Raw genomic sequence first — 13,500 nt, 5'->3', positions numbered from 1 at the left:
ACTGTATTTGGACATAGGGACTATATAGAGGTAATTAAAGTTGAATGAGGTAATAAAGATGGGGCTCTAATGTGATAAAACTGAAGTCCTTCTAAGATAAGGAAGACATCCAGGAGCTCCTTCCCTGCCCCTTACTGCCTACCACCCAGAAAGAGACCTTTCACCAGCAACCAACCTTCTTGCCTCTGAAACTATGAGAAAATGAATTTAAGTCACATAGTCTGTGGCACCTTGTTGTGGCAGCCCAAGCTGACTGATACAGCTTCCTAGCTCTAGCCTGAAGATCTTCCTTCATTTTGCTCAACACAGCATTTACCACAAATTTCCCTCTCCCTTTTATATTACGAGGGCTATTTTTGCACCATGTGTTTCTACCATGGGATTCATAGCTTCTGGCACAATGTGTAGCACACAGAGCTTAATACTTACTGAATGAAGTTAATTACAAGTCCTCCAGCTTGGGAGGGGAGCAAGGAGAAGAAAAGGAGGTAAGTAAGACAAGGAGGAAATGAATGCTGTTTTTCACCCAAAGTCCCCAAAGCCCCCAAGATTTTAAGTACTATCTTACATATGATCTTTTTTGTTCTTCACAATTAGCAACCCATTTGTTTTCCTATTTTCTCACCTATACTATAAAATGTTTGAGTCAAGTAGAGAAAGTAAATTACCATATGGTTTCACTTACTCGTGGAACACAAGGAATAACATGGAGAATATTGGGAGAAGGAAGGGAAAAGTGAATTGGGGGGGAAATCGGAGGAGGAGACGAACCATGAGAGACTGTGGCCTCTGAGAAACAAACTGAGGGTTTTGGAAGGGAGGGGGATGGGAGGTTGGTGAGCCTGGTGGTGGGTATTAAGGAGGGCACGTGTTGAATGGAGCACTGGGTGTTATACGTAAACAATGAATCTTGGAACACTGCATCAGAAACTAATGACATACTGTATGGTGACTAACATAACACAATAAAAAATGTTTGAGTATATTAATACATACTGCTGATATAGGAAAGTTGTCCCTCTGATTGCTTTATATGTGTCTCCTGTCCCCACCCAGACTGCAAATGTCTTGAAGTCAGGTGGCTCGCAAATTCTGTTGAATCCTCATAGTACCTAGCCTAATCCTAGACGTAGTTAAGTATTCAGAAAGGTCGTGTTGATTTAACGACAAATGTCTGAATTTCAAAAGTTTCTCTTTGATACAGAGAATAGGCTTATATCTCACTGTCCTTCAACAGAGAGTCAAGAACTCTTTAGGACTTGTTTTTATAGATTTGATGAAAATTCTTTCCTCTTAGGGGACAAAAGGAAACCCCATGTATTTGGAAAATACCCAAATGGAATCTGAGCCACTTCATCTTTTTTAATGGGATTATGGTGACTTTTGCCCATGCTCCTTAGAACTTATTGTCCAGAATAAACAAGAACGGGGCATTGATCTGTGGCCTGACCTCTGTACACCGCTTGGCACACAACAGGCACTTGAGAGATGTTGAATAAACTACAAAAGACCAGCTTCCAGCAAGAATTCAGAACTAAAATAGTTTTTTTCATTGGTCTTTTTTTTTTTAATCTTTCTTTTAAAATATTTATTTATTTATTTGCCAGAGAGAGAGAGAGAGAGCATAAGTAGGCAGAGCGGCAGACAGAGGGAGAGGCTCCCCACTGAGCAGGGAGCCAGATGTGGGACTCGATCCCAGGACCCTAGGATCATGACCTGACCTGAAGGCAGCTGTTTAACCGACTGAGCCACCCAGTTGCCCTAATGGTCTTTCTGAATAGGTATTTAGTAAACAGAGGGTTTTAGAAATAATTTAACATAATTAACAGAAAGATGCTGATAAATACCTTGGGTGTACAGACATATGAAATCAAAACTCAAAAACTTCAAAAGTCTAAAAGTTTATTGCCAGAATAGCAAACTTCATAAAGACACCTTTTTAAAGTACATAGTAAATGACGAGCAAAATAAACAGAAAACTTTGGCCAAAGAGAAGCAAAGATTACTGCTATCATGCACGTACAGTCAAATTAATGCCAAACCAAATGGGTGCATTTAAGAGCATATAGGTTACACAATCCACAATCTAAAACTAAAGGAGACTTATTCCAAAATGTTTGGGTTTGCGGTGGAGTATTCTAGGGAGAATGGGAGGGGTAATTCTCTCCTAATACAGAAAAATGGAAGCATTTAGATGAGAAACAGAATGAGGACTAAAATAACCATGATCAGCGTAATTTCATCTCCAAGAACAGAAATACATACTATAGGCTAAAAGAGTACAAGCATCGATCAAAAATCTAAACACGGAAGGAACAAACTCTAGATTCAATTTGTGCTATCCTTACAACTGATTACCACGTCATACGTACTACACTCGGCACATTACGTACTTCGGGTGAGCTAAGAAGATAAAAAGCCAGAACAGCCTTTACTACTTGATTTCAACCAGGGTTATATCTTCAGAATCACAGAAAGTTCTATCACTATACCGCAAGCACTAGGTCTTTTTCTAGTAAAGTATTTAATAAAGTGAACATTCACGTAAACGAACCCAAGAAAATAGCAAGTAACTGACTACTAGTGCCCAATAGAGCTACTGCTGAAGGAGTAGGAGTAAGAGTAGGAGGAATTCCCGGTCGCATCAAAGCTTCCTCTCCGGGACCCACTGCGGGAACCAGAGCGAGAGCCGGAGCGGGATCCAGAGCGAGAGCCGGAGCGGGATCCAGAGCGGGAGCCTGGGGCAGAAGACATGTTATAGGGGCTAGGCAAGCCCTTAGATGAAACAGAGGCAGCCTCCAGAAGGCGAAGGCCGGTGATATCTTCCACCATGGAGCGATTCATGGCATCCTTATAGGATATTTTTAATTTGGTTTTGGGGCAGGTCAGGATTTTGGCGTAGCTGCTGGTGTCCTGCAGCCTCTGAGCGGCTCTGCCGTCGATGAACCCCTTCCTGATGGCTTCTTCCGTGCTTATCCTCCCATGCACTTCCGGGTCAACAAGGCCCCCAGTGAGGTACTGGAACTCCAGGAAGCGCTGACCTGCCTCGTAGGGGAGCCATTTTTCTTTGACTGCCTCTGCGGCTGACATCTTCTTCTTCCCCTTCACACCTTCAAAGCCGATGAAGGCTTTCTGAGCGGGCTTCAGCCTGGTGGCCATATCTTGGTCGATCAGGCCCTGGGAGACTGCGTCCTGAAGTGACAGCTTCTGACCGCTGGTTGGGTGGATGATGCCGCCCGTGCAGGCCTGCGCCTCCAGAAGCCTCTGACCCGTGATGCTGTCGACGATGCCCCGCTCTATTCCTTCCGTGATGGAGATCTTCTCCAAGTTTTCTGTGTCAAAGATGGCTGCGATGGGGCTCGATTCTTCCAGCGGGTCAGACAGAGAGCTGCTCCGGATGGTTATGTTCCTGACACTGGAGACGGTGGAAATCTTACTCACTGACTCATGTCGGGAGTTGCTGAAAACCTCATCGCTGACACCACCCCCTATCCCACTGCTGTTGCCGACACCGTTTTTCAAGGAGATCATATCAGCAAACTGAGTGAGGCTGAGGCTGCCGGATCGGTACTGATCGAAGAACTTCCTGTCAATGAGGCCCTTGTCAATGGCGTCTTGGATATCATACTGACTGCCTGTCTTCCTGTCGACCAGGACCACCCTGGTGGAGCCGTCGGATCCAGTGATGGTTATTTCTTCCCACTCACACTCCTGCTCACACAGTTCTCTGAAGGTTTCATAATCTATCAGGCCCTTCTTGTAGGCCTCCTGAACGGACATCTCCTTGTTGGTCTCTGGGTCAACGATGACCACTCTACGCTTCCTCAGAGTGTTCTTCTGTGACGTCTGCACCTCCTTCTTCTTCTCCTTCAGGGGCAGAAGACAGAGCCCTGTCTCCTCATCCTTGATACACCGTTCTTTCAGCTGCAGATAAGTAAGATTCTCTTCGGTGTTGGGGTCAAAAAACCCTTTCGTATCGTCACTTGGATCTGACAGAATCTCACTGAGCTCCTCATTAAAGTAGCCCCTCTTGTAGGCCATGTCAACTGGCAAACGATGGCTCTCCTTCGGGTCGATGATGCCACCCGTCGCGATCTGTGCTTCCAATAAACGGATGCCGTGGCCCTTTTCAATGAGTTCCTTGTTCATGGCTTGGAACAAAGAGATGATGTTTCCTGTTTCGGGATCATTGTACCCAGTGACGGCTCGTTCTGCAGACAGGAGCTTCTCTTTGAACTCAATACCCACCAGGCCTCTTTTGTAGGCTTCCTCCACCGGTAACCGCAAGTTGCTGACAGGATCCACTATAAAGCCAGTGGCTGCTTGGGCCTCCAGCAACTCCAGGGCAGTACCAGGTCGGACCAAGCCAATCTTCATGGCCTCATAAATGCCAAGCTTCTGCTTCGTGGTCTCATTGTATATGCCTGCTATGCAACTTGAACCCTGAAGGAAGTCTTTAATTCTCTCACCAACCTCATCATAGGAAATCTGACCTGATTCCAGTTCGTTTACAGTGGATGGTCTCAGTATACCGGAATCCACCAGCTCAGAGACGGTCACCTGTTGTCTGATTCCTTGGAAGGACATACTTCTCTTCTGCACCGACAGCAAGAGCAGCCCCGTGTGTGGTTCGATTCTGCAGCGTTCCCTCAGCTGCATGTAACTGACTTTCTTTTTGGTGACTGGATCCACAAAGTTTTTCTGACTATCTCGGGGATCATTCAGGGACCGATACAAATCTCTGTCAATCAGCCCACGGGCCAACGCTACATCTTTTGGCAAAAAGACACTATTCACGGGGTCCACCACACCCCCCGAAGCAATCTGGGCTTCCAGCAGGCGCATTCCGGTTTCTCTGTCGATCAGGTTTTTCTTGATGGCTTCCGAAACAGAGACCGTCTTGCCGGAGAACGGGTCGTCAAAACCAGTGACAGCTTTCTCTGCTGTGTATATCTGCTGGCGGTCATCGAAGTCGATGAGGTCCCGAGCGATGGCGTTGTCCACAGTCAGCTTCTCGTTCCTGTGGGGGTCGATTATACCGCCTGTAGCTGCCTGGGCCTCCAGGAGCATGACTGTGGATTCTGGGGTGATTAACTTCTTCCTCTTGGCCTCCACCAGGGAATACTTCTCCTTTGGGGAAGCAGATGCTCCGGCGATGGCTCCCGCACCCCGAAGGAAAGGTTGGATTTCAGAGGCAACCTCCTCCACGGACTTCTTCCCCTTTAACAGTTTGTCCAAGGTTGTTTTGTCAATCAGTTGGCACTCGTAGAGCTGCATGGCCGTCACCTTCTTCCGCAGTCCATCGAACACCAGCTTGGAGGAGTCGACGGTCCACTCGTACTCAGTCTGGGTCTCCCGGTGGGAGCCGTAGGGACGCTGCTTGAGCCTGTCGATCTCCCTCTGAAGGCGGGAGCGCTCCGTTTCCAGCTGCGACTGCGTCTCCCTGGTGGAGTCCTCCAGCTTGCGTCTGTACCGCTCCTCGATCCTCTTGATCTCGGCCTGCAGTCTCTCGATCTCGCTCCGGAAGCTGTTCTTCTCCCTCTCGCTCTTTTCTCTCTCCGACTCGATCTTCCTAATGGTCTCTTCCTTGCGGGAGTACTGGGTTTTCCACTGGTTGAGGTCATTCTGGATCTGCTGCTTCTCGCACTCCAGGCGCTGCTTCAGCCTGCTTTCCGCCTCCAGCGCTGTTTTCAGGCGGTTGAGCTCGTCCTCCAGCCTCTGCAGCCGGCTCTTGTCCTGCTCCAGAACTTTGATCTTCACCAGAAGGCTCTCCCTTTCCTGCACCACCTGAGTGCACTGGTTCTTGGATTCCTGAATCCTGTTCGATGCCTGCAATTTAAAAAGAGAGAAATGGGAAGAAATAATGTTGTGATTGTATCATATGGTGATCATAATTCAATCTCTTTTCCTACATTAAAAAAAAAAAAAACTTGTTTACTTATTTTCCCTTCCTCGGTGTTCCCTGATATACTGCTATTTTATCTTATAAATGTACAAAATAAAAGTTCCGTAAATATAGGTTGCCACTTTGATAAATGGCTTCATACTTACTATTGTTCTAGAAGGAACTAGGAGAAGCTGTAGACCTCTCTTGTTCTTAACAGGAATTACAGTTTGAAAAAATATAGGGAGTTTTGTTTCCCGGTTATCGCACCTGCTAACACCTATATCCCACCTGTTACCTCTACACTAACATATTTAATAAAGCAAAATACATCCACAGATGTATGCACACCCCACACCCAGCCCCACACAAATATTGTCTACAGAAGCCAATCATATTAGAACTTAAAGAAGGTATTTGTAAATTAGGGGTTAAAAGAAGAAAAGGCAAACAAAAAGAAACATATTAGGGTGGTGATCAAAATAGATTTGAATAATGATCAAAAGAGAATTGGATAATGCATGCAGAAAAAGCGCGTAAGCAAAAAAGAAAAGGTGATTTTTAAGCCCCTTTAATATGGCTTTTATCAGAAACATTCATGAAAAATGCAGGTTAGAGCTCATTAAGTGAAGAGCTATCTTCTAGAAAATAGAGTGGACCGTTCAGGAGACAAGCTCTGAGCTGTTACACTACTGTTCGAAAGGCATGGCCAGACAGCGGTTCCACTCAGAGGGGCATCAAAGCAAGGGGAGCAGAGAAGGGCACACGGCACTGAAATTACACTAGGGCAGAGCAGTGGCCTGGGTTACGACAGGGAGCAGCGCAGCAAGCAGCAGAAAAAGCAGAGAGTCCGGGGGTATCCACTCCCGGGAGCAGGAGCATGGCCGAGACCCGCTGGAAGAAGAGCGAACGATTTAAAAGACAGTGAAGCTGTGATCAAATATTTGTGAGTACCTCTAAAGCCTGCTTTTGGAATTTCTCAATTTCCTGTCTCAAATTTTCCCTCTCTCTCTGTAAATCATTAATGAGCCCCTGCAGCTCCAGGGTCCGGCTGTTGCTCAGCTGGAGCTGGCTGCGGAGCTCGGAGATGGTGGTGTTTTTGTCGCTGTCCGCCTCGCTCCGGCTCCTCCTGAGGTCGTCGTACTCCAGCCGCAGGTTTCGCAGCTCCTCCTCCAGCATCAGGTGCTCCTTGGTCAGGTTCTCCGTGAGCGACTGCAGCCTCTCGATTTCGATCTTGCTCTCGTTCAAGCTCCGGCTCTTGTCCTCGATTGCCTTCTGGAAGTGCTCGTTCCTCAGGTGAGCCTGCTTGACGTTGTCCTGCTCCTGGAGCAGCTGCCGCCGGAGGGCCTCCACCTCGCCAGAGAGCCTTCTCAGCTCCTCCTGCGTCCGCTGCTTGTCCCGCAGGTGGCCCTCCAGCACGTCCCTCTGCTGCCGCAGGTCATCCTCGCTGCGTTTCTTCACGATGGACGCCTGCTCCAGCTGCTGCGTCAGGCTGGTGATCTTGATCGCCTGCTCCTTCAGGGACCGCCTCATGCCTTCCAGCTCCTCCTCCAGCTTCTTCCTCTTGGACGAGTCCTCGCAGGCGGTCCTCCGCAGCCGGGCCAGCTCGTCTTCCACCTTCTGCTTCTGCAGCTGCAGGTCCTTCAGGGAGCTCTGGAACCGTGCGATGTCCTGGTCCTTCACGGTCCTCTCCTGGGACACCCTCTCGTAGTCGATCCGCAGCCGCGAGAGCTCCTGCTCCTGCAGCTTCAGCTTCCCGATCGTCTCGGCGGCGCTGCTGTTGGCTTTCTGCAGCTCGTACTGGGTCCTCTGCAGCTTCGCATTCTCCTCCTCCAGGCACTTCCGCGCGCCGGTTTCCGAGTCGATCAGCTGTTTGAGCCTTTCTATCTCCTTGTTTTTGTCCTGGATCGTCTTGGCGGCATCATCGAGAGACTGCTTGTAGCGCAGGCTCTCCTCCGTGCGCATCTGGGTGACCTGGCGCAGCTCGATCTCCAGCTGCTGCTTCCTCTGCGACACCTCGGTGCCGGTGGCCTTCTGCTGCTGGGCACTCTCCTCCACCCTCCGGAGCGTCTCCGTGGTCTGGGCCAGCGTGTCCTTCAGCCGCTTCACCTCCTCGGACAGGCTCCGGTTCTCCCGGGTGAGGGCGTCGATCTGGGCTCGGTAGCCGCTGGTGTCCTCCTCCTTCTGCATGGTGAGCTGGTGGATGGTGGTCTTGGTGATGTTGATCTCCGTCTCGAACTGGTTCTTCAAGCTGATGATCTCCTCATCGTAACTGTTCCTTACCTTTGCCAGTTCATTCTCATACTCCCAGCGGCGCTTGGCCTCCTCCTGAAACTCGGCTTTGAGTCTCTCGATCTCCTTGTTCTTGTCCTGGATGGTCTTTGCCGCCTCCTCCAGGGACTGCTTGTGTCGAGCGTTGTCCTCGGAGCGCTGCTGGAGGACCTGCTTCAGCTCCAGCTCCAGGTGCTGCTTCTTCTGCAGCATCTCGGAGCCGCAGGCTTTCTGCTGCAGGGCGTCCTCCTCGGCCCGCCGCCGCTGCTCCGTGGTCTGCAGGATGCTGTCGTTGAGCCGGACGATCTCATCCTTCAGGTCGCGGTTTTCCCTCGAGAGGCGGTCAAGCTGGTTCCTCAGGTTTTTGGAATCGTCCTCCTTCTGCATGGAGATCTCCTTGATGGTGGTCTTCGTAATGTTAATCTCTGTTTCATACTTGTTCCTTAAATTACTCATCTCCTCATTATAGTGGTTTCTTACCTTTGCCAGCTCATTTTCATATTCTCTCTTCCGGGCGCCCTCCTCCTGCAGAAGAACCCTCAACCTCTCTATTTCGTACTCCTTCTCCTTGATGGCTTTCTCAGACTCCATCTTCTGCCAGCCCAGGCTCTCCTTCTCGCACTGCCTGGCCTTCTGCAGCTGGTCATAGTCACTCTTCTGCTGGTCAAACCTGTCTTCCACTGCCTTCCTCCTCCGCTTCTCGTCTTCGATCTCGTAAGTCAGCCGGGTGATCTTCTCGTTCAGTTCTTTTATTTGGCCGTAGCACTTGTCCAGGTTTTGCTTCGCAGACTTTCCATCCAGCTCCGCTTGCCTCTTCAGCTCCTCCAAGCTCACGAGCTTGGCTTTGAACTGGGAACATTCCGCCTGGTATTTCTGCAGGTTCTGATCCAGGAATTTGTTCTTGTTGCAGTTTTCAGAGTTGGCATCCCGGGCCAACCTGAGCTCCTCTTCCAAAACTTCGATCTTGGTATTTTTCAGCTGGGGAAGTAAAAGCAGAAATTAGGTTGAAAGAAAAACATCTCCCGTTGTAAGACGGAAACTGCTCGTCGCCCCTCCCAGCCCATCCTGGGGTCTCCTCTCTCTTTACACACCTGCACGTGGGCACACACACACACCACACACACACAGAAGCACACATACAGAGTGATACAAGGCGAGAGCTACTACACAAAAATTCATGAGATCTCTATTCTCATCATAATTCTTCCATCAACCATCTGTACAATCTTAGCAAATGATACAACACCCTGAGTTTCCCCTGCCTCGTCTGTAAGTGAGCCCATCTCTTCCAAGATCAAAAGCTTGAGGTTTCACGAATTATGTTTCCTCTCAAGGTAGAAAGTTTCCATAGAAACTCAATGTGTGTATTGGAAATGAGGAGTAAGCCAAACTGTGGAAAGAACCTAGATGTCCATCAACAGATGAATGGATAAAGAAGATGTGGTATATATACACAATGGAATACTATGCAGCCATCAAAAGAAATGAAATTTTGCCATTTATGACGACGTGGATGGAACTAGAGAGTATCATGCTTAGCGAAATAAGTGAATCAGAGAAAGACAACTATCATATGATCTCCCTGATATGAGCAAGTGGAGATGCAACATAGGGGGGGTTAAGGGGGCAGGAGAAGATAAATGAAACAAAATGGGACTGGGAGGGAGACAAACCATAAGTGACTCTTAATCTAACAAAATAAACTGAAGGTTGCTGGGGGGAGGGGGTTGGGAGAGGGGGGTGGGGTTATGGACGTTGGGGAGGGTATGTGCTATGGTGAGTGCTGTGAAGTGTGTAAACCTGGCGAGTCACAGACCTGTACCCCTGGGGATAAAAATACATTATATGTTTATTTAAAAAAATAAAAATAAAAAAATATTTTAAAAAATAATAATAATTTAAAAAGTCAAAAAAAGAAAAAAAAGAAATGAGGAGTAAATGAAACAATTACTCAACATAAAAATTCCAAATCCAGCCAATCCAGGACATTCTCTTCCTTAACTGAACACACACACGAACAAAGTAAATAAAGCAAATCCCTTAACCAAACAATAAAGGAAATTACTGGCTTTTTTTGTAAGGTAATATAGCTAGAATTTTATAAATATTACCTAACTCCATTCACAGCCTCATCCCAGATCACAGAACTCACACCTGACTTATGAACAAACTATGTACCAGTGAGTGTTTACAGTGAGTGTGTCCAAATCCAGATTATAATGAGGCAATAATAATAGGTTCTATTCCTTTTTCTTTTCTGATCCTCCAAGGAAATCAAGTAAGTAAATTACCTTCAGATCTTCCAAACTCTTCAGCATCTCACTTAAGAATCTATAGTAGTCTCCAGACCTTGTAAGTAGTTCTATGTACCGAGCGTGGATATCTGCAGCCTTGCAAAAAAAGGAGTGAAAGGAATTTTAATTGAAAATTGAAATGATCGTTTAAAGAGAGAACTCCCCTTGTTCATGTGTGCTAATTCCAAAATCTAGAGGTACAACCAAGGGATGATAATATTGTATTCCAACCTCACAACCCTAGGGTGTTTCTCTGAAGCCATCTGACCAGTGAGGCTCTCTGATGTCTTTGGGAAGAAGCTGTCTTTTAAAAATCTGCTAGACATTTTCCACTTGTTAAGAGCCTCCCTCATTAAGCCTTGAATTTTAACCCAGGTCCTGCAAAGATTTTAGCATATAAACTCTAGATTCAGACTTCCACTGACCATTTCCTAAAATGCATCACATATTGATGACCTACACTAAGGGAGCATAAACTGTTTTTAAACCTGTTTTGAGTGGACCCCCTGGAACAAACAGTGAATTCGGGGTCTGCAGGGAAGAGAGGAAAGGGGCAGGGAAAAAAGATGTAGGGGGGACAACTAGGAAACAGGTAATGACATATCTACCTCTTGCAGAATCACCCCAGAGGGAGACTGAACCATGGTTCTCTTGATAGGTATGTTCAGGAGAGTTTCCAAGCCTGAGGTGTATGATGCCAGCTGGAGTTCATAATCCTGCCGAATAAAAAATTTAAGATAAACATACCTAATGGACCCAAACAAGTCACTGACAGCTACAGTTGCATGGTTTTTAATCACAAGCTGTATTTCTAATGACCAAACCCAGAGGCTATCATGAACGGATAGTGTCCAAGTAGCTAATGTTACATTATTAAACCAAATGGTACATCTTTATATCCTAAACGGAGATTTTTACACATACTACCAGTGTAAAGAATGAAGACCAGCCCACCCCCACAGATGTTGCCCATGTGCAGTGAATTCAAGTTAAAGGTTAACAAATTTTTATGGTCTGTTCAGGAAAGACTACATGAAAGCCTAATTGCTATCCTCAAGAAGTTTATAGTTTTTGGGGCGCCGGGGTAACTCAGTTGGTTAAGTATCTGAGTACTGATTTTGGTTCGGGTCATGATCTCAGGGTCATGAGATTGAGCGCCACATCAAGCTCTGTGCTTAGCCTGGAGTCTGCTTGGGATTCTCTCTCTCCCTCTCCCTTTGCCCTTCCCCCTGCTCAAGCATGTGCATATGTGTGTATGCTCTCTAAAAAAAAAAAAAAAAGAAATCTTTAAAATTTAAAAAAAGAGGTGTGCACACTTTAAAGTAAATCAGAAAATAATGCAGTTAATAGTATAGATTTTTAAAATATAAAACACTTCACAAATTTGCATGTCATCCCTGTGCAAGAGCCATGCTAATATTCTCTGTCTCACTCCAATTCCAGTCCATGTGCTGCTGAAGTAAACACAGTTAATATTATTCTTGATGAAATGCCAACATTCTTTGTGAAACCAGCATACCTTAATTGAATTTGCACAAAGTTCGGCAATTTTTTGCACTTCTTCTGATTTGTCTCGTTTCCCACATATTTCATTATGCAAGTTCTATACAAAAATAAAATATTTATAAACAATAAGGTGTACAAATAATTTTATATAAATATTATTACATGGATAAACAACTGTTTTCCCTCAGTTTATTACTACATTCAGTGACCTCACATTCTCACAGCTAAACCTTAGGAGATGAGGGTGTTTTCTCTTCAGCAAAGAGAAGCACAATTGTCACCTTTTTTTTCTCTAAGAGGAAGCTTTCTAATCTGTGCTCTTCTCTGATCCTAAGGACTCAACTTATAAAGATACTTTACTATAATGTTACATTATTTCTAGTTAATAATTGATTTCTTTGTAAGTATCTCGATTATTTTTCCTTTGGGCCATCTGCCAGCCAGTCACAAGATGAACTAGAAATATTATTAAATACCCTTTCGAACCTCGGTACTGCTGAGAAAACCAGAGGAAAATAACAGCTTACGCGCAGCGTTCTCTAAGGGAATGACATACTGGCTTGTACCTTCTGCTCATTCAAAAATCGCATGACTGTGTTGGAGTCACCAAACTTCATGGATTCCAAGGCATCCTGGCGGCGTTTAGCATCATAGAGCCACTTGCAGAAAGCCTGATAGTTATCACGGTAATTCCTCAGTTGCTTGATTTGTTTCTCGAGGTCCCACAGTCTGGAGGAAACAGAAAGAATAAAATTATTAAACCAATGCTACCTTTCCTGAAAGTATTTAACAGAGTTATCACATGATATCACACGTTATCGCTCAGTAATTCTACCTGCTACATGCTCAGAACTGGAAACATGCACCCATACAAAAAGTTATCCATGAATGTTCCTAGGGACATCTTTCATGATAGCCAAAAGTCACCAATGGATGAAGGAATAAATAAAATGTGGTACAACCGTACGATAAAGTATTATTCAACCATAAAAAGGAATGAAGTACGGAGACATGCTGGCCCAAGGAGGAACCTTGAAAACATTATGATGAGTGGGGAAAAACTCAAAAAGGACCACATATGGGCTGAGTCCATTCCTACAAAATGTCTGGAATAGGCAAATATACAGAGACAGAGGGAAGACGGGTGGTTGCTTGGGGCCAGAGGGTTGGGAGGTAACAGGGAATGACTACTAATGGGAACAGAGCTTTTTTTTCTCAGGGTAAAGAAAATGTTGTAGACGTAGATTGTGGTGATGGTGATGCCCTTCTGATGCACTAAAATTCACTAGACTGTACACTGCCAGTGGGGAATTGTGTGCCATGTGAACTAGCTATCAATAAAGAGGGCTGTGTTCTTTTTTAGTCAATAAAGATATTTTTAAAAAGCAGTTACTAAAAGGAACGACATCACAATTCAGGATACTTTTAAATCCTCATTTGGAATGAGGGGGTAGAAGACACAATTTTCTTAAATTTCAGAAGAACACTCACTCAAAGCATCTGCTCCTTCCAACCGTCCTAACAAGAGTTCATAGGGCCTACAAG

General features: G+C 45.9%; 1 protein-coding gene and 1 non-coding gene across 4 annotated transcripts in view; both read right to left on the bottom strand.

Moving 5' to 3' along the window:
* Window positions 1-1,885: 1,885 nt before the first annotated feature.
* Window positions 1,886-13,500, bottom strand: part of LOC122912595 (desmoplakin) — a 45,850-nt gene continuing 34,235 nt past the window's right edge. For 2 of the 3 annotated variants that reach the window (XM_044258567.1, XM_044258575.1), the window contains exons 19-24: window positions 12,522-12,684; window positions 11,969-12,052; window positions 11,058-11,165; window positions 10,447-10,545; window positions 6,839-9,133; window positions 1,886-5,829 (exon numbers count right to left, since the gene is read on the bottom strand). In XM_044258567.1, coding sequence (XP_044114502.1) covers window positions 2,581-5,829; window positions 6,839-9,133; window positions 10,447-10,545; window positions 11,058-11,165; window positions 11,969-12,052; window positions 12,522-12,684 — 5,998 coding nt within the window. In that variant the 3' untranslated portion in view covers window positions 1,886-2,580. The remainder of the gene's footprint in view (window positions 5,830-6,838; window positions 9,134-10,446; window positions 10,546-11,057; window positions 11,166-11,968; window positions 12,053-12,521; window positions 12,685-13,500) is intronic. The other variant, XM_044258584.1, reaches the window with a different exon arrangement.
* Window positions 11,810-11,916, bottom strand: LOC122897984. Its single transcript, XR_006382756.1, has one exon. It is a non-coding gene; the product is annotated as a U6 spliceosomal RNA (small nuclear RNA).

The sequence above is a fragment of the Neovison vison genome, chromosome 1, assembly GCF_020171115.1.
Source record: "Neovison vison isolate M4711 chromosome 1, ASM_NN_V1, whole genome shotgun sequence".
NCBI classification, from domain to species: domain Eukaryota; kingdom Metazoa; phylum Chordata; class Mammalia; order Carnivora; family Mustelidae; genus Neogale; species Neogale vison.
The sequence above is the reverse complement of the archived record's forward strand: the minus strand, read 5'-3'. Positions and strand labels throughout refer to the sequence as shown.